We start from the raw sequence: 19,804 nt of genomic DNA, 5'->3' as shown, positions 1-19,804 counted from the left end.
GGGGTTAATATGCTTTGTTCAAGTTCAATTTAATTGTCTTCTGTGTTCATGTTGCATTCAGAGAAGGACTTAGCTTGACAGGAGTCACGGTTTGACCAAAAGCACAAAGCTTATGTGCCACTGTAGAGCAGTGCGCTCAGCCTCACTGTTAGAGGGTGGGCTCGATGAAGATGAGGAACACTGGGGAATCAAGACTTGGCTGCTACGTCTCTTACGTTCACTGCTATAGCGTAGGTCTATTCAGCTATTTTTCTGCATGCTTATTTTCTTACTTTACTAGTTCTGGCATTGTGTTCTGTTCTTAATGCCTTCAGGTTATTTTATGCTGTGACAGTGCATCTGTGGTGTTTTTTTGTTCTTTTTGGTTTTCTTTGCTATAAAATAAGCAGCTACTAAAAACGTGTTTGTTATCACATTCATTATACAGTGGTTCATATGAATAGTTCCATAGTCATATACTTTCAGTACTCTGAAACTCTTAAGACATAAGCGTTTAGAATTCATGTTTATGCTTTAGTTCAGGTCTAATTAGTTTATATAGCAATATATGTAACTATCCAGCATTCTTCTAAAATCTGTGAAGCATATTATACAAGTGTCTGCCGTTTCCTGATATCACTATAAAATGCCTCAAGTAGGGAGCATTTTTTATTTTATGTGACTAGAACTACTGTGGTGATCGTGGTTCTTATTGTTTATACTGTTGTGTTTACTCAGCTTAAAATAAACTAAAACTTCATCTGTGTGTAGGTTGCATGATGCCTCTAAATGGATGTGCACTGAGTTCAGATATAGGGAAAATTATCTTTTTGTAGTTCCAGTATTCATAAGCCTTAAGAATTTTTTCTAAAAGTCATGACTCTGAAGTCTTGCATTATACACAAACTTCTCAATATAAAATGTATATCTAAAATGGTGCTACTGTTTTATGAATATTATGAATATTTTTGCGTTTTGGCACGTGATACTTTTCAAGTATATTTAAGGTTATCTCCTTCTGAATGACCAGTTGAGAACTATAGTTATTAGTCATATGAAAATTTTACCACTGAGGGACACCTACAGTTCTATTCCTTTAACTTTTAAAGGCACACGTCATCTCAGTGCTGTGGCAGAGACAGGGGCATTGCTAATTGTCTCTCGAGCTGCTGTTTAGCACACAGCGCTGGTGTATTAGTGCTTCCTGCCATCTTGAAAACATTGCAGGTGCTATTATGCCTCATAAAGCACAGCTGCACAGAATTATCATGTTAATTTGAAGTCATCTTGTGTATTTAGAGGAAAGCCTATTTAAAGATATGCTTGGTTTTATTATGTAATTATGTTTGGTGCACTCTGTGTCACAAACTAACTAACTATTGGTCCGATATATCTCATATTTCCCATGCCTAGAATGAACAAAATAAGCAAAAAAGGCATCAAATATAATTTTTGGAGAGAAAATGTCTGAATAAGAAAGAGCTTTTATTTTTGCAAATTTGTAGTGAAATCTATAGAATAGAATTAGAGTCAATCAAATACAGTAGCATGTATCTCTTCTCTTCCCCTACTTGAAAGAAATGTCAACAGAATGGAACAATATGAATAGAACCAACAGATGTCCTTTTGCAGAAAAGCGTGAATAATTCAGTGGTGCAGTTTTGATTGTTATCCCTGTAGAACTAGTGTCTAAATATCTCTTGCATATGTTTTATCAGCTCTGTTACAGGTCTTTCTATCTTCCAGTGTCTTTGATGAAAACAAAGTTTGCTAAAAGGTGTTGGGTAAATGTACATAAATAATAACTTATATATATATATATATTTAAAAAAAAAAAAAAATTGTTTTCCAGTCACATATCCACTAAACAAAAATATTTGTGAATAGCAAATAATGATACTCTGTGTTGGAAAGTTAGAGATAACAGAACTGAAGAGCTGTGTGTTCTGTAATAATCTGGTATTATTAATGCATTTTCTTAGAAATGTGATCTGTTTGATTGATTTAACAACCTTGAACCAGGCAAGTTTCCAGACTGGTGAGCTGAGATGGATATTAGACATATATACGATGGCAGAACTGACCCCCTGCTTCTTGAAATAATGTGATTTATATTTTGACCATCAAAAAATAGGAAATAAAATAATACTTATTCACATTTATATTTATTTAGGGAAAAACTTTAAAGGTGTTTTTACTGATGAAATAGCATAAAATAATCTTGAAGCTTCCTTTAAGGGAAGGCAAAAATTCTCTGGACAGGAGAAAATCTGCAGAAATCAAGAATCTCTCTTAAGAAATAGATATAAAGGATAATATGATGCCACAGAAATGTGGCTAGTCTTGATTTGTTATATGTAATAACAACAAAAGGTTCTATAAAGTTCTTAGGGAAGTAGTTGCCTGCTATGGACTTCAGCAGTCATAGGAACAAAGAAACAAGCACACCTCCCTGAAAAATGCAGGTAAATCACTGTCCAGGGGAGGACAGTGCATAGTCCCATTGACCCTGTGGGGTTCTTGCTGTGGGTAGGCTAAACTGGTCAATATTGTAGGGGAAAATGTGTATTAGAAGAACCTTTTTTTCCCTTTCAACTAATGGATAGATGTGGGGAGGGTTGGTTTGATTTTGTGTTGGTTTGTAATGTTGTTTTTATTTAATAGATCTTTGATTTGCTTCTAAGGTACTTGAAGGTAAAAGTCAAATATTTATCAGCCCATGCTTTCTTTGTGATCTTCACAGAAGACCTGAAATGTGGTTCAGAGGAGGGATATTCCTACTGGCAGACAAGTACCAGTACCTGCGTTTTTACATCAGCCCAACTTCAGTGAAGTTGACTGATGTAACAAGGGGTTGTCTTCTCACCAGTAACAGCTCAGCATGAGAGTTTGTCTCACAGTGCAGAGCCCCTCCTGCTGTAAAAATTGTTCTTAGATTGCTTAGAATACTTCTCAAGTACTCCATGTAATACGGGGCACATGGGAGTAGTTACAGCAAGGTCATTCTGGGTGATTCTGTTGGAGCAAACAACCTGAGGGATATTTTAATTCTGCGAGCAGGTGTTGCTTCTAGAACCTATGGCTTTGGTTCTGGATGTCAGTAAATAAAGCTGATTGTTTCACTTTAAAAGGTATAGTCTTACTGTGATTCAGGGTTTAATCTTCTGCTGGTGACTGTCTTTGCAAGGGGTCTGTCACAGGAAAATGAGTACTACTGAGGAGAGATGAGATGATAAAAGCTTCCTGCTTTAGAATTTATTCTTTCTAAGAGGGGGTAATTCACCATGAAATATACCAGAAGGAAGTGGAAAATGTAATTATGTGATTGTTAGATATGTTCCTGCCAAACATTTGCCTTTTCTCAGTTTTCATGTATATATTTATGGGACTTTGTCACAATTTGGCATACAGGAACATAAGCTAGTAGTTTCTGCTAGAGCTAAAATGTATAATATTGCTGTCTGAGAGCACTGCATTCAGAGAAGGGCTTAACTTGAAGGGAGCTGGGGTTTGACCGAAAGCACAAAGCTTATGTGCCACTGTAGAGCAGTGCGCTCAGCGTCACTGTTAGAGGGTGGGCTTGATGAAGATGAGGAACACTGGGGAATCAAGACTTGGCTACTACGTCTCTTACGTTCACTGCTATAGCGTAGGTCTATTCAGCTATTTTTCTGCATGCTTATTTTCTTACTTTACTAGTTCTGGCATTGTGTTCTGTTCTTACTACAGTTTATGTTATAGTGTCAGTGATTTGGAAATGTAAGTGGTTATTCTCACTAATGACCGAGTAACCATAATATAGTAGTAATCTTCTGCTAAATAAATACTAGAGCCTTTGGTCTGTTTTGAAATTTGTACCTGAGTGTTAATTCTACTTCCCTTTAGCACCTTACAAAGTGATGCCATTAGCAACCTTGCTAAACTTGACTTTGAAATTAGCATAAGAAGTGGGAAAAAACACAATGTATTCATGAAAAGTATATGGCATATTAACTCCCTAGTAAATGATTTTAGAGACTTGTTCTATTACAGCATAACTCTCAAAGATCATCCCTGAGGAAGAAAATGTAATTGACAAGTTCGTGTAGCTAATGTGATTATTCAAGCACCATTTTCAGGAGGTGAAACACCAGTAGAGTGAAATCTGAGCAAGAACCTGTGGTAAATCCACACAGGTTGATACAAAGCTTTTTAGTTCATCCCTTTCCAGGCTCTGGTTGCCCAAACTGCATAGATGTCGTTTTGCTCCCCAGCAAACTGGCTGTTCCCACTGGGGTCTGAGAGCTGGGTGCAGTGCTGCAGTGAGCTCCCAGGGATGTGTGTGATGTGCAGCAGGAATGGGACCCAGACATGCCTGGTACCTGCCAAGGCCCTCCAGCTCCATCTGTGCTCTGAAACATGCAAAATGCCACACCCATCTCCATACCACCCCAGAATTAACGTGCCCCAATGGGCTGGTCAGCCCTCACGTCTGTACCAAAAATGCACAGAAAGATGATAAATCAGGCTTTTAGATCTTGATTGTGCCAAGTCTCGGGCATGCTCTTTATATGTGTAAGTGTAGCATTAGTAAAGGGGTAAACAAATTCTTGATTTATTCTGAACCTGAGAAGAAAAAAAAAAAAAAAGTTGGGGGGAACAAGGTTGTGTGTTTTTTTCTGTGTGTGTGTTTTTTTTTTTTCTTTACACAGTGGCAGCCAGAGTAGGAAAAAATAGGAAAAATATCTTTTCAGAGTAGGTAAGGCAAACAAAACATGGAATTGTTGGGCATGAGGATGCTGTCTATTTGCTCTGTGATGTGTAGGAACTGTGCTGGAACGGTCTCTTTGGCAGTTCCAGCACAGACCCTCTTGCTAAAAATTCCTTTTGATAGCAGGCTTGAGAAGGAATATGAACCAATACATGCTGAGGCCCCTGCTGCTGTAGCTGGATGGCTTTCTGTCCTACACTGAAGCATCACACCTGTACCTGCGGGCAGTGCAGACAAGCTGGAATTATTTCACTGCTTTCTTTACAGTCTGAGCTCTGCTAAAACTTCTATTGCTGGAGCAAAGATCCTCTTGTGTTTCCTGCATGGACACAGACTGCAAACACATTTTTAACATTAAATATACATCTCTTTGAAATATGTTTTATTAAAGTACTTATTGATTGCTTATAATTTCTTCTAAGATGAATTTTATTTCTGTAGGGTTCCATAAACATCAATGGTCCTTTAGTCAGGATTTACACAGTGGTAATAAGGACACTTCACTTCAACGGGACTGTACTGGGCTACAAGCCTTAATGACACTAAAGAGACATAGTAGGATACATCATCTATGAATATCAGGATACAAAAACTTTTAAACTGTTTTTTAAGAATTTTACATGTCTGTAACTATGGAAGAATTTGCATGCCTAATATGTTATGATATTGTCATTGATTTAGGCAGGACTAAGGACCCTTCATGATATCGGTCCTGAAATACGCCGAGCTATATCCTGTGACTTGCAAGATGATGAACCGGAGGAAAACAATCCGGAGGAGGAGGAGGATGTTTATAAAGTAATGTCAGAACACAGCTATGTGACTTTTTGTTGTTGTTTTGTTATGTAATATAAGGTTTATAGAATGAGTTTATACCCGAATATGGAAGAATAATACAAGTCTCAAAACAGAAAAGGTAAATATTTAATAAGCATCAAGGGTGTTTTATGTCTATCTAGAAAAATGGTATTACCAGGACATCTGCATCTCATCATAAATTTAGGGAAGAATTCCTGCAAGGGTGATTCTCCTGCCCCTAATTTTTTCTCCCTATTTCTTATTTTTTCTGAAGTAAATCCTAAGAAATGTGTGAGTCTTGCATGTGCCTATGAAGACATCTCAAACTGAGATAGTGGCAAGGTTTAAATGGGAAATGTCTTAACATATGTAGTGGTGGGTAGGAAGAAGAGATGAACTTCTAGGCAGCCAAACCACAAGAACTGCAGAGCTGCATATTTTAAAGAATGCCTGGAATTGCACAGAAGTCAACTCACAAATGCCAGTTCCAGTTTCCTGTGAGGGATATCAATAAGAATTAATTGGGGAAAAAGGTTGGTTTTCCTCTTTTATGCTTTAGCTATTCAGGCTAATGATGAGCACCTAGAGTTGGTATTGTAATCACCAAACTGTTTTTCAGCTAGCAAGAAAACTTAATTCTTTGCAACGTTTCAGAAGAAGTAGATGTAAAGGCGTGTTCCTGCAGTAATTGTCAGAAGCTCATAGCTTGCTGCCCTCCTTTACAAAAAAGGAGGATGTGGTACTGGAGACAGTGGTGCAGTGACCATCAGTAGATGCGTTTCTCTGCCAACCATCATTTCCTCCTGTCTTCTCTAGATTGAGCTTCAAGACAGACTGCTGTCATCCAAGACGCACCCCTGGCTAGACAGGGAGGCTACATAATCTGGGTTAGATGTACAAGAGAGCTGCATGTTATAGTCATAATTTACCACTTTCTCATCATCCATTTCACTCTCAGGACTGATAAAGAGTTACTGCTCTTTCTTACACCTCTGCAAGAAGAAAGAATGGAACCACTGAAGCTTAATGCTATACACTGGAGATATGCTTGCAAACTGTTGCATGGCACTCCATCCTGTCTGAGTGACACCAGTTGCAAACTGATGCTCTGAGGAAATAGGGGAGACTTCCACCAAAGTGTTCTCAGAAATTACACAGACCTGTCCCTTTCTGAGGAATTTTGGTGCGTGTATGGGAATCTAGGTTTCTCTTGTGTAACAAAACACAGAGGAAGCTGAATGTCACATTTAGTTGTATGGAAAAAGAATAATGTTCACTGATTTGACTCTGAAATACAAATATTGTCATTATCACAATCACATCTCTATCACTTCAGCAGATCCCATCTGAAGCATCATAAATTAGAAAGAAAAATCACAGTTTATTTGGTACTTCGTATGCATGTAGGAGAGAAGTAAGTCATTGCTGTCAGAAACGTGTTTTGCTAAGGTATCTGATGTTATTTTTTCTTTCTCTTCCCCTAAAACAGAGGAATGGTGCCCTCTTTGGCAACCACATAAACCACATTAGCAGTGACAGACGAGATTCATTTCAACAGATCAACACCACGCACCGTCCCTTACATGTTCAACGGCCTTCAATTCCATCTGCAAGTGATACTGAGAAAAATCCATATCCTCAGACAGGAAATTCTATATACCACAATCATCATAACCACAACTCAGTAGGAAAGCAAGTTCCAAACTCAACAAATGCCAATCTCAATAATGCCAACGTGTCCAAAGTTGTCCATGGAAAACACACAAATTTTGGAAATCATGAGCATAGATCTGAAAATGGTTACCATTCATATTCCAGAGCTGATCATGAGAAGCATAGAAGGCCAAGCAGTAGAAGGTAAACTTACAAAAATAATATTTGTTTTTAAATTAATGTATATGTTTAAATCTACTATAAGAAAAATTGTGCTGCATTAAACTAATTTATATATTTAGCTTCATTTCAGTTCCCTATTAATGTACAAAATTTAAGCTATAGCTTTGATATGTGGGAAAATGATATAACTTTAATAAGATTTGAAAATAGTCATTTTCTTTAAAATGAAATTATTCGTTACAGTATAGACAATGTAATCACCAATGAATTTCTCAAAACTACCTGATTTTAAAGTATCTTTCTCCATAATTTCATGGCTTACCTGGATAGAACCCGCTACTACGAAACATACATTAGGTGAGTTTCTTTTGTTCTGATATAATTGAAAAGGACAAAGTAGTGTTTTTTTTGTTCATTTTAAGAAGCAGTATAGTTCTCCAGACTAACTGCATGGCAATGCATATGCTGGTAAATTAACGTGAAGAATGCTGTCAGATTTTCCACTGTTTATTCTAAAAGGGTAAATTTCTCTTATAGTTCAAAACTATTCAAACCCTCCTAAAGTCTGCACAGGTTTGCGCAGTTTTCAGCAAACAAAAGATCACACCTGGTGGTAGTCCTTCTTTAAGACTGACTTGAATAAACTGGAAAAAAATTATGTTAGCTTTTGTAAATACTTCTATGCATGATCCCATTTGTGTATCCTAAGCCCAAAAAGTATCCTGGCCTTGTATCTGAATATTTTCTAAGACAAGATTTTAAAATTAGATGTAGTGTGTTATTTGAAGTGCATTGCTAAATGTACGCTCAGTGGTAGTTCTTATTGTCTAGATTTGGACACACATTTTTCTTGGAAGACCTCAGTGAATGCTCCTTAATATTTTAGCTATGTGGCAACCTTCTGAGATTTGAGAGAGGCTGTTTTTCTGCCAAGCACTCTGAATTTATATTTTGTAAAAATGTCTTAAATGTGTTCAACTTCACAGAACATCCCCATGTTAATTCTTTTCATATTTGTACCGTAAACAAATAAAGGAAGGTCATGAAAAAACAGGTAAACTGCTTCTATTCTGAACTGTAGTTCTACAGAATTTACTATAAAGTCACATTCTGCCTGAGTTAATTGTTTTTTTATTGAATGTACCTTCAAAGAGCTATGTCTAAACTGTAATCAGTCTAAGTATTTGATGCTGCTTACAGGTCTGACTCTGGTGATGGACGTCGACCTACTATTTGCCGTGAAGAACATGAAGTTCGAGACTATTGCAATGATGATCATTATTTGGGAGAACAGGAATATTTTAGTGGAGAAGAATATTATGAGGAAGACAGCATGTTGTCAGGAAGCAGGTGAGGATATTTGTTAAACAGAAAAGATTTCAGGAACATATGTATGTATCTATATATGCTCCACTAAGAGTACTTACAGTGAAAATTTTCTAATGAAGTTAATACTCCACAACTGCTGTTAAGTCAAATGGTGAATAGAAATAGTGTAGGTTCTCCAAACCTTTGTGTTTGGCATCAAGTGCTGGATTCAGCAGAAGTTCTATATATGTATATGTAGTGCATAACCAAAGAAGCCTTTTGTTTATAAACAAAATTTCAATTACAGTGGAATTAAGGGTTAAGGTCAGATAAAGAACTTTTAGAAATGTTTTTCTTCTTGTAGTATAAGCTTAACTGATGAATTGGATATCTTCCTTTTGAAAATTTTCATTATTACCACTTTATTAATAATGTTCCTCTCAACACCATTTTCTGTCTCCCTGATACAATCATTGTCATGTTTTCCTAGCCTTTAGGTGATCGAAATGGATAGTTTTTATGGTTTGTTCATATGTTTTATGGAAATGTCATAGATTGCACTTCAGTCAGCATATTGGCATTTGTTACACATTTGTATTACTGAACGATGTGCAGATTTGTACTGACCAGAGGCTCCTTGCTGTAACTGCACAGTTCTTGTTTTGTAACCCAGTTCCTCTCGGTTTTCTCACTCGTTTGTGTTTTCTCTGGCCGAAACTCAGAATAGTAGCCTAGCTAATTGTGGTATTTCTGTCACATAGGGTTAGTTTGTTTTCTTCAAGGTCCAGTTGTGTTTAACAACTGTTACCTGATTGTTTGTATTTAACTCCTCTGATCTTTGCATTTAATTAATTTTAAATTTAAGGAAAAAAAAAAATAAACTAAAGCCTTAATTTAATTTTGATAAATCGAAGCTTTTCACGGCAGCTTTGTTTCACACAGTCTTTGGAAGTGGACTGGGATAGGATTTCCTAACTTTGGAAGAGTGGTTCCTAAGTTACTTTGGCTTGAGTATTGCTGCTGTGACATAGCTTCAGCAATGTCGGGTCCTAACTTTTCATTTGGACTTAAAAGATCTTCAGTAGATTGTGGTGTTCTTCCTTACAATAGCTCTGCTTCCCTCTGATGAGTAAATTTAACAACTGCTCAAACGTAGTAGTGGAATTTATTGCCTTTTATCTTATAGCTGTAAATGAATACACACAAGTGCCAGACATGCTTTATTCTCCTCCTCCTCTCCTATCTTTTTTGCCATCTGAATTTTGACAAGATTGGCACACTCATGTGCATCTTGTTGGATTGCATAGAAGCTAAGATTTGCATAAAAACTAAGTTATACAGAATTCTCAGGCCACTCATTTTTTTATGATAATTACAGCCAAATAATAACCTTAAAGGATTTGATTTTTGACAAGTATCCAAGTGTAAAAGGCAGAATTCCATTCTCTGGTTTTCTGTGTTCCATAGCTAGGCTTCACAAAAGAGACTGGCAGGAGCAGAACAGAATATTGGTTTTGTTTTTTAAGCAAGGTACATTTTTGCTTGTAATGGTAAAAATAACTTCATTGAAAATATACTTTGATAAAAAAATAATCTGAGAATTTATTAAGTAATTATACTGATAGAAAAGTTTATGCTCACTATCTCAAAATCAGTTTGTATGCAGAACGTGGGTTTTAAAACTGAGTCATGTAGTTATACTTGGTTTTGTTTGGTTGTCTTCTAGAAAACACCTAAATAGATCAACTTACAGAAATTCTGAAATAACATTTATTTTATTGTACTTTAACTCAGGCATATATATGATTACCACTGTAGACATCACTGCCATGACTCAGATTTTGATAGACCAAAAGGTTACCATCACCCACATGGGTTTTTTGAGGAAGACGATTCACAGACCTGTTATGAAACAAAAAGATCTCCTAGGAGACGGCTGCTACCTCCAACACCGACACGTAAGTGCATTAAGAACAATTTGTTTGCAAATCCAGAATTATTTAAATTCATTAAGACGTCTTCCAGTTTCAAAATGCTTCTTTGTATCTTGGATTTCAAACAACATTTCTCGATTAATGTTGCTAGCAGATTACTGTGTACAGCAGAAGAACCTATCCATCCTGAGACATTGCTCAGCCTACAGCTCCTAGCACACAAGTCAGCCTTTTTAATATCTCTTGCCTCACTCATGCAGTAATATGAAAATAATTGATTTAAATGTTAGTTTTAAGTTGAATTGGTAAATGAAGAAACAGCAAGGTAGAGTGCAGCAGTAGTTTTCTCTGAAACTTTGATCAGAGGGATTCAGTCTGTGCCCCCTTTATCCAGACCCACAGATGTGCTGTGCTGCCATTATCCCTCTGGAACATCTCCGGACCTGCTGGCACGTCCCCGTCTCTTGGCAGATATGCTGCTTACTGGCACTGGGACCACTTCCATTTACATCTTTACCTCCTGCTGCTTTAGTAAACACTAGACTGAAATACAGCAGTTTTCAGGGAAAACAGAACCAAGAGAGAACTTAATGGTGTGGGGTTGTGTTTTTTTTTTTGATAGCTTTTGTTTTGGTTTTCTGCCCAAAGAACTTTGGAATGCCTTTAGGTTTTTAGTGTGTATCTCAAGTTCCTGTGAAAAATAACAGCATTATCCTGGACTAAGCATCTTATCTGAGATTTACATTGGAAATTCACTCTGTCATCTGTAGAACGTATCTTAAAATTCTGTGCTGCTCCTGAATGGGAAAACGTTTCAGTGCATAGATTGAATTATTTTAGCCAACATATGTTTTTTACTCATTTCTTTAGCTGTCTTTTCTTTTAGTTCTCAGATCCTTCACTTGGTTTCCCTTACTCTCAAGCACAGTGTTTCTCTGTCTGCATTACCAAGACCTTTCAGGCTTCTTATCCTCTAATTTTGGTTTTGTATGTTCCAGGTCATACTACGGAGGTTAGCAATGCTAATCCTCTGGTAGAATTAGGTGCAGATGCAAAGGTTTTGGAGTTTGGCCTTCTGACACTTCACAGGGAGGAAGCACTTTGGGTTGTGAAGTGCAAACTAAACTCCCTTCGAGTGTTAAAGTAATGAGGGTTGGTGTGGAGGGGTGGGCGCATGAGAAACAAAACTCAGCTCCATGCCACCCCCGTGTCCCTAAGGGTACTCAGGTATAGCATGGTCAGCACTGCCAGCTCTGTTACACACAGCCCTGAGTGCTCTGACCATATACACAGTGCCATCTGGACATGTAGGGCATGCAGCTTCTCAGGATAAGCCTGTGACTTTCTGACCCTAAGTGGTGCAGATGGAAAAAAGCACAAGGCCTGAGCCTCACTCTACAAAGGGTAAATAGCTCAGCTCAGCTGAGTGTCAGGGTACAGAAAGCTGCTGGCTTTCCTCCAGCAGCAGCAGGGAAAGATTTCAGACAAAGGGGAGGCTGTGAAAGGAGATTTCTGTACATCTTTCTACAAGCTGCTCTGATAGCAGAGGAATTTTAAGCCAGAGAGATGGATGCTTCAGATACCCATTCCATAAACTGTATGTATGGTAACAGCCTTCTTGTAAAAATCCTCTGGGGTCTTCCTGTGGAAGTGTTGGAAGGGCTGAAGGCTTCCTGTGACTGCAGCCTTTTGGCTCCATTTAACTTTGCTGATGAAGTTCTGATGAGAGCATACAACAGATGTCTTTAGAGGAAGTTCATCGATAGGGCAAACTAAGCAGGGTGTTCTTTCTTACATGCAAGAAACTAGATAAATGTACTAGATAAGAGGGTATTTGATATCCTAGGATAAGAGGACCTACTTTTGATCTAAGTTGCATAAGGGTGGTACAGGAAGAGCTTCAGAAAAGCCCTTTGACTTACACCAGTATAATGGCACAAGAGCACAGTCAGGCCTCATGTCATAACTGTTTTTTTAATGTTCGGGAGCACAGATGAGAAATTTTAAGACTCAGTATCACAGCAGATTTTAGAAGAAGTTCAAGGCTATTATTTGTAGTTAGTTTATGTGCTCTTTGATTTGGGAGGAAGCCCTCATGTTCTCACTTAAAGCGTTAAAAAAGTACTGGCAACATTGCACTGTGCGCTGAAGTTTTTCTACTAGCATCTGAATTCAACCCAAGTTCATGTAACATCCATTATCTTGGCTGAGTACTGTAGTTTTTAAATGGAGCTCTGTCAGGCCTTCTAGAGGTTTTTATAGCAAACGCATCACTGTATTATCTGAGTAACTTCCAGAAGTGCACTGAGAACTAATTCTCATGTTCTTTCTGTCTGTCTTCTGGAGAGAAGTATCTGCAAAATGTCCTGTTTTGGACAAGGGAGCTTTATTTATTTTGTTTTGTTTTGTTTATTTATTTTATTTTATTTATTATTCATTTCAGAATTGGGACATTTAGCACTTGTTAGGATCAGGAGCTAAGGTTCAGGTTGATGTTCCGGTATATATGATTTGCTAGAGTTAATGAAACCAGATGCAGAGTTTGTATTAAAAGTAAACTGAATCGCCTTTGGAGGAGACTGGTTTCATCTTGTGGCTCTTTAGGGAACCTTGGTCATTGCTACCCAGCATTAAGGGGCTGGTGATAACTATGATGAATGTAGAGTTTATGGCAATTAACTCTTCAAGTCTCTTAACAACATTCCTGGTGTTGGAAGAAAGATACAACTTTCCGTTAGTTTCAAGAGAGCAAAATTTTGTATCATTCCTTTGTGCTGTCAGGCTTTTTCCAGTTTTCCAATGAGGACATAGCTGGATCCCAGCTGCTGTTCAGCATCCAGGTTTTCTTTACACTGAAACTACTACAGAGGAATGTCACCATGTGCTACCCATCATTCCACAGGCTTTCTCCAAGACCAGATGAAACAATTCCTCATGAGCCAAACATCTAGATCTAGTTTAGATTTTTTTTTCTTTTTTTTTTTTTCTTTTTTTCTTTTACATGAGCAGTAAATGTTCTTCGTAACAGCAGAGAGCATGGCTTATCATTGTTTTAGGTAACACAACAAATATCAGGAATCAATAACGTTTAGTTGACTTGGACTTGCACGTGGCTTTTCATATTGCACACTTCTTCCAGGGAACTAGGGATTTGGTATTTTCTTGGGGAAATCCGGCTCATTAGAATTAAGAGTTTATGGGGAAGAAGGAATAAACTCTTTTTAACTATTCACAGAATTTTACAGCAAAACTCTGAATTGTCTGAATCAATTTGCTGCATTACACAATGCTTGCTTTGTCAACAGAGCTGCTTCAAATTGCGTCACGTTAGGCTGCTCATGTTTCTGCCTAGGACCATGTTTGCCCATGTGCTGAATCTATCCTATATTTATTACCAGTTGCTTACTTCTGCTAGCAGCCTTTATTTCTCACTGGAAGAATATCTTTTTATTTGTGTGCTAGTTGGCCCACACTGAAATTCTGGAAATAATAAACCTGGAGGAAAAGAAAGTATTTTATTTTCCTAACGAATTACGGTTTCCCTGTAGCAAATAGACGATCTTCTTTTAACTTTGAATGCCTCCGCCGACAAAGTAGTCAAGATGACATACCACTCTCTCCAAATTTCCACCATCGCACAGCTTTACCACTTCACTTAATGCAGCAGCAGGTAAATCCATTTTTTTTTTTTTAATTAATAATTAATCCCATCTTTTTAGCTTCCATATTGTACCTCTGACTGTCATTGTTGCTTGAAACAGCACTAGTGGATTTTGCAGTTTGCCTATGCACTACTTCCAGGCCACATGTGTACCATGTTCTTTCTGGTAGTTGCTAGATGCAAGGCTTCTCTAACATCTGCCTTCTACAAAACATTGAAAGTGGGTAGTTTGCCCCGTGATTCTTTAAGTGGAACAAGCAGCTGGCAAACCCTAGTTTTGCCCAGGGCTGAGTAACGTGGCAACCATTGATTGATCTTTGCACATGGAGTTACTCAGCTGCATTTGCAAGAGTTTGCAAGTACAACCTATACATTTTCTGCAGCTCATTACCCAGCTCTCATGTGGCCCTGAGAAAAAGATAATTTGTACAGCCTAGAGATAGCATCCAGGATCCTTGGAAAATGCTCAGTAGCTGCAAGCTGCTATTACTGCGATTCTTAAGCAGCCTGCATTTCACTTTGTCACCTGGGTGAGTTCCTGAAAATCTTCCACTGATCTACTGAGTCAGGGGAAACAGGAAAATCTGCAAGTCAGTACTTTGTGTGCAAACCTCAGTGACTGCAGTATTTTCTACCTGCGTAAGGATTTAGTAAAACAAAAGCTTATCTTAATGGTTTATCTCTGAGTCAAAGTGCACTGTTTCATTTGGTGCTGCATAAAAACTGGTGTTGTTCCAATGAAAATAGGACAATGAATTTGAATTGGTAAAGACAATCTTGCAGCTCCCAGTATGTCATGTAATAGAGATATATAGCACTAGATGGTCATTACAATGCATGAGGATGTTGCTGTGAAATATAAAGGTGCTTTGGGATAATTAAAAGACGTTTTACCAAGCATAGGCAATATATGGTGAATATAAATTAGTTCATGTTCTGTGTCTGGAGCTGAATCTGATTTGTGTGAATCAAATTATTGCTTCCTATTATATTGTATTTACATCTACTTACTTGATCTAAACTAGATCTTGTGGCATGTAGTCATTCATTTTTTGATGTTTTTAATTACTTCAATGGAATCATTTGGTTTCATATGACCAAACAAAATGTTTCTGTGGCACAAGTCTCCTATTCCCTGCTTCATCACCAGGCAGAGAGGACTTGTACCAGTAAGAAAAGATTTTAAACAATTCTAAATGATGCCAGGTGAATAGGTCACTCTTCCTCAGAGGCTGAGGAAAGCAATGTGCTTAAACCAGTTATAACAGGAAAAAAAAAAAAAAAATCTTCTATCTACTAATTACATTTCTGTTCCTCTTTTACGTGACTCTTAAACATCAGAAAATGCTAACTTTGCATAGCTGCTTCTCGAACAGCTTGTTTGCTAAAATCAGAAATGGGTATGACTGAGCATTTGAAATCTCTAAGTTTTAAAATTCTTCCCCACACCAGGTCATGGCTGTTGCAGGTCTGGATTCCAGTAAAGCTCATAAACATTCACCAAGTCGTTCAACACGTTCCTGGGCAACCCCTCCTGCAACCCCTCCCAACAGGGACTGCACTCCGTATTACACACCTCTCATCCAAGTTGACAGGGCTGAATCTACAGAGCATATGAACGGAAGCCTGCCTTCCTTGCACAGGAGCTCCTGGTACACAGATGACCCAGATATTTCCTACCGAACATTTACACCAGCCAATTTAACTGTACCTAACGACTTTAGGTATAAACATAGTGACAAACAGAGGAGCGCAGACAGTTTGGTAGAAGCGGTAAGTATTGCAGAAACCTCTGAAGTAGTCAACTGTGTCTGCTCAGTTTTTATGTTAACTTTAACAAGCACATGGCTCAGTTCATATGATCTCCCTGAAAATGTGGTATTTTCACTTTCAAATGAAACAATTTTTAGGTAAAGACAGGGGAACTTCTTCTCAGTTGTCATGTTGTAAAGGATTTCAGGTAAATCCAAATCTTAACATCAGTGTCAGGGAGCTGGAATTCAAACTGCAAGAAATAAGTGGAAGGAAAATTGGAAACACTTCAAGGACAGGATTTAAAATTAAATTTAAGTTTATTAGACAATGAGGATTAGTTGTGAAGTATCCTTCTACAAGGGCTGATAGGGGAAGGATAACACATAGACCAGTTTTCTCTGTATTTTTTTCTATATAAATACATCACTATTTTAAAAGTAATCTAAATAAAAGAACAAGAACTCTATGAATCAATATACTAGGTGCGGAGAGGATGAATAAGGACCACAAGGTTTGGGTTGTAGTATACTGAAGAATGCTAAGAATTCCTTTGTATTATTAAAAAAAAAAAAGAAAAAAAAAGAAAAAAAAAAGATTTGAAGATAATTAAAATAATGTATTGCATTTCTGAGTATCATAGTCACTGTTCTTGCTTCCATCTATCACTTGGATCATTGATGTGATTTAGCATGTAGTTTCTAGTATTTTCCACAAATGAAAAACGTTTTTATGATCTGAATGTTCTTCTATAATTCCACTTTATATTTCATTCTCTCCTCTCCATCTGCCAGGTACTTATATCTGAAGGCCTAGGAAGGTATGCAAAAGACCCTAAATTTGTTTCAGCTACAAAACACGAGATTGCTGATGCGTGTGACATGACTATTGATGAGATGGAAAGTGCAGCAAGTAATCTTCTCAATGGAAATATTAGCAATGGGACCAATGGGGATATGTTTCCCATTTTAAGCAGACAAGATTATGAACTTCAAGACTTTGGTCCTGGCTACAGCGATGAAGAACCAGAACCAGGACGATATGAAGAAGACTTAGCTGATGAAATGATATGCATTACAAGCTTATAGTATTTAGTAAGGAAAATGATTTTAATAACAGAAAAAGTGCCTCATAGTTTAAAGATGCTAGGCACTAGTTGGAGTTAATAACCAATCACGTTTTGTACAAGTGATGTCACACCTCAAGGAAGCCATAACTAATAAATAGATTATCTCCGGGTTGCCGAAATGTGATCGGAGTTGTGGTACGGCAAGCTCCTCCCACAGAATCTTCAGTTCCTCTGTAGGAATAAGGTTATTTTGCAACCAAGCAGGTTCTGACAATCAGTTTTTTGAGGGCTAGAGTGGGATTCTGAGGTGTAATATCTTGCCTGTCTTTCAGCCTTGTGCTGCTGTCCTTCATAGTAGAGCAGGATTTTGTCAATGAAATGTCTGTGTAAGTCCAGCACAAAATTGCGTGGGAAATAATGAGATGAGTGATGACAACAAATCATGTCATTACCTCAGTGCTCAATAGCATATCAGCTATTCATTGCATATCCATTCTAATATTGTTTTCAAACCTGCCTCCTGATTTCTTTTCGTAATGCTCTTCTAAAATACAGTTTGTCATGCTCTACCTGTTACAGATCATTGGAAAAAGAAGTTATATAAAGAATATTCTGTCATATGTAACGCCAGTTTACATAGGAAAATATCATTCAGATAGTCTGTTTTATGACTATCACGTTAAGGGCAAAACATACTGGAATAATTGCATTCTTACTAATGCACTTGCAACCAGGTTAAAGTAGAATTAGATAAGATAGTTTGCTAACAATTATATAGTAGAAATTACTGTAAATGAATTGTAATATATACTGATTTGTATTTGTAAAGAGATGTTCTATATTTTGTAATTATTGTACCGTAATTGAACTGCAGCAATATTTATGGACCCTAATTATTGTAACTCTCCACAGAATTCTAGATATAAGTATTTTTACTTGGAATATATAGATCTATAGCATAAATATTTAAATAGAGCCACCTCTCATTGTAAATCTTTTTTTGGGATAAACTGTCAAGTTTGAACTTGGCAACACACAGATTTTTTTTTTTTTTTTAAATAATTGAGTCAAATGAGTCTCTCTGTGCAGGGGATGCACAGTTGACTATTTGCAGTCTTATACTTGGAAAGGTAAAAGATTTGAAATTATTTTAACTTTTTGGATTGAAAAATAAGCTGTAATTTTATTTTTGTATGAATCCCATGCTACAAAAATATTAAAATCATTAAAAAATTGACAAGTTCATGCCAGGGTACTACTGCTCATGGGACAATTCATTTTGGCAAAGTATATTACCTACATAACCTACTTTGATAGGAAGTGTCTAGGGCAGAAACTGTTTTACAGGTAAATGAAAATGCTTTACTTCGGTATTGCTTACTTACTCTGCTCAGAAAAAAAAGGGATATGATTAAATAATTCTTCACAGAACCAAAAAAAAACAAACCTTGATTATATAAAAAATATATTACTTTATTGCCTCTACCTTTCTGTTTTATGTGTAATGTTTCAAAAATGTATTTTTATGCAATCATAAGAGGGCTTAGATATTGTTCACAATGCAGTAAAACCCTGAAATGACTTTGAGGCTAATACAAACTTGGAGGAAAATCAAAAAACACTGAAAGCTACTGTCTATTTTGTTAGCACTGGATAACAATGACTTGTTCTAACAAGTTATCTTATCAGGTTTTACCTGTAGTTCATATGCTAGATAGCAATCCAGTTCACATTTTTACAAATGTGATGTTTAAATCATGTCAATAAACATTTTGTACATAACGACAATTTCCTATGAATAGCTTACAGACTTCCTTTGGAATCATTCTTATTTCAAATGCCAGAATAAGAACTTAAAAGTTTGTAAATTATTTCTTGACCTACATCATTTTGTATTAAAACAAATGCGAAATGTTCAAAATAAAACTGTGTAATAATTTTATTATACCTGGGACTCCTTTTGCTAACAGTTTTTTCACCACGAAGCCCCAGAGGTTAAATTCTGATTGTACTGTTTGGAGAATGAGAGGGAATGCATGGAATTTAATAATCAATCTACTCTATCATAGTGTGCAAGTCTTAGGAATGATTGCTGTTCACCAGAAAGGAGTAAAGTGATTAGAGTAACTATGAAAAAGGGTACTCTTATTCCCCTACTGTCTAGGAGATTAATACTCCTCTAGATGAAGATCTTTGGAAACAGTCTATATCATTCCGTGTATTCTAATACTTTATATTCCAAAAGACACTAAGATACAGTGAATAGCTTTAAATGAAAATCTCAAAAGCACAGGTGTTGAATAAAAGCTATTATTTGCCATTAAAATGGTACACCATACACAATTCATGCTTTCCCCAAAGGCACAGTTGTGTCAGATGATTGTCTTATTAACACAGCCAATCAGTCACCTCTGACTTAAAATATACTTGTTCCCCTCATTCCACAAAAATGTATGATGTACATAGAAAGGGTTTACCTGTCTCCTTTGGGAGTGATGTTCACAGCTAGCATCTTCAACCTTCAGTATTTTTGTTACTCTAATCAATTAAGTCCTTTCCCTCAGCAGCAGGGCTTCCAACCACTGCCTTGCAGCAGCACCAGGTAGAAGAATCCGCCTTAAACATCTGCAGTGGTCCCTCTAGCCAACATCTCAGTCAGCAGTTTTTTTGTGTTTTTTTTTTTTTTTCCCTGTACTCAAATGTTGTAAAATTCCATT

General features: G+C 37.0%; 1 protein-coding gene across 21 annotated transcripts in view; it reads left to right on the top strand.

Annotated features, from left to right (window-relative positions):
* CACNA1D (calcium voltage-gated channel subunit alpha1 D) overlaps positions 1-19,013 on the top strand; it is a 188,172-nt gene extending 169,159 nt beyond the window's left edge. For 18 of the 21 annotated variants that reach the window (XM_035337847.1, XM_035337846.1, XM_035337862.1 and 15 more), the window contains 8 exons: positions 5,411-5,527; positions 7,017-7,384; positions 7,694-7,720; positions 8,564-8,713; positions 10,466-10,629; positions 14,154-14,275; positions 15,719-16,039; positions 16,813-19,013. In XM_035337847.1, the coding sequence (XP_035193738.1) occupies positions 5,411-5,527; positions 7,017-7,384; positions 7,694-7,720; positions 8,564-8,713; positions 10,466-10,629; positions 14,154-14,275; positions 15,719-16,039; positions 16,813-17,106 (1,563 nt within the window). In that variant the 3' untranslated portion in view covers positions 17,107-19,013. Of the gene's footprint in view, positions 1-5,410; positions 5,528-7,016; positions 7,385-7,606; positions 7,721-8,563; positions 8,714-10,465; positions 10,630-14,153; positions 14,276-15,718; positions 16,040-16,812 lie in introns of those variants that run through there. The other 3 variants (XM_035337848.1, XM_035337858.1, XM_035337861.1) reach the window with 2 other exon arrangements.
* The last annotated feature ends 791 nt before the right edge of the window (positions 19,014-19,804 follow it).

The sequence above is a fragment of the Oxyura jamaicensis genome, chromosome 12 (genome assembly GCF_011077185.1).
Source record: "Oxyura jamaicensis isolate SHBP4307 breed ruddy duck chromosome 12, BPBGC_Ojam_1.0, whole genome shotgun sequence".
Taxonomy (NCBI): Eukaryota; Metazoa; Chordata; class Aves; order Anseriformes; family Anatidae; genus Oxyura; species Oxyura jamaicensis.
This window is presented reverse-complemented; position numbering and strand designations above follow the sequence as displayed.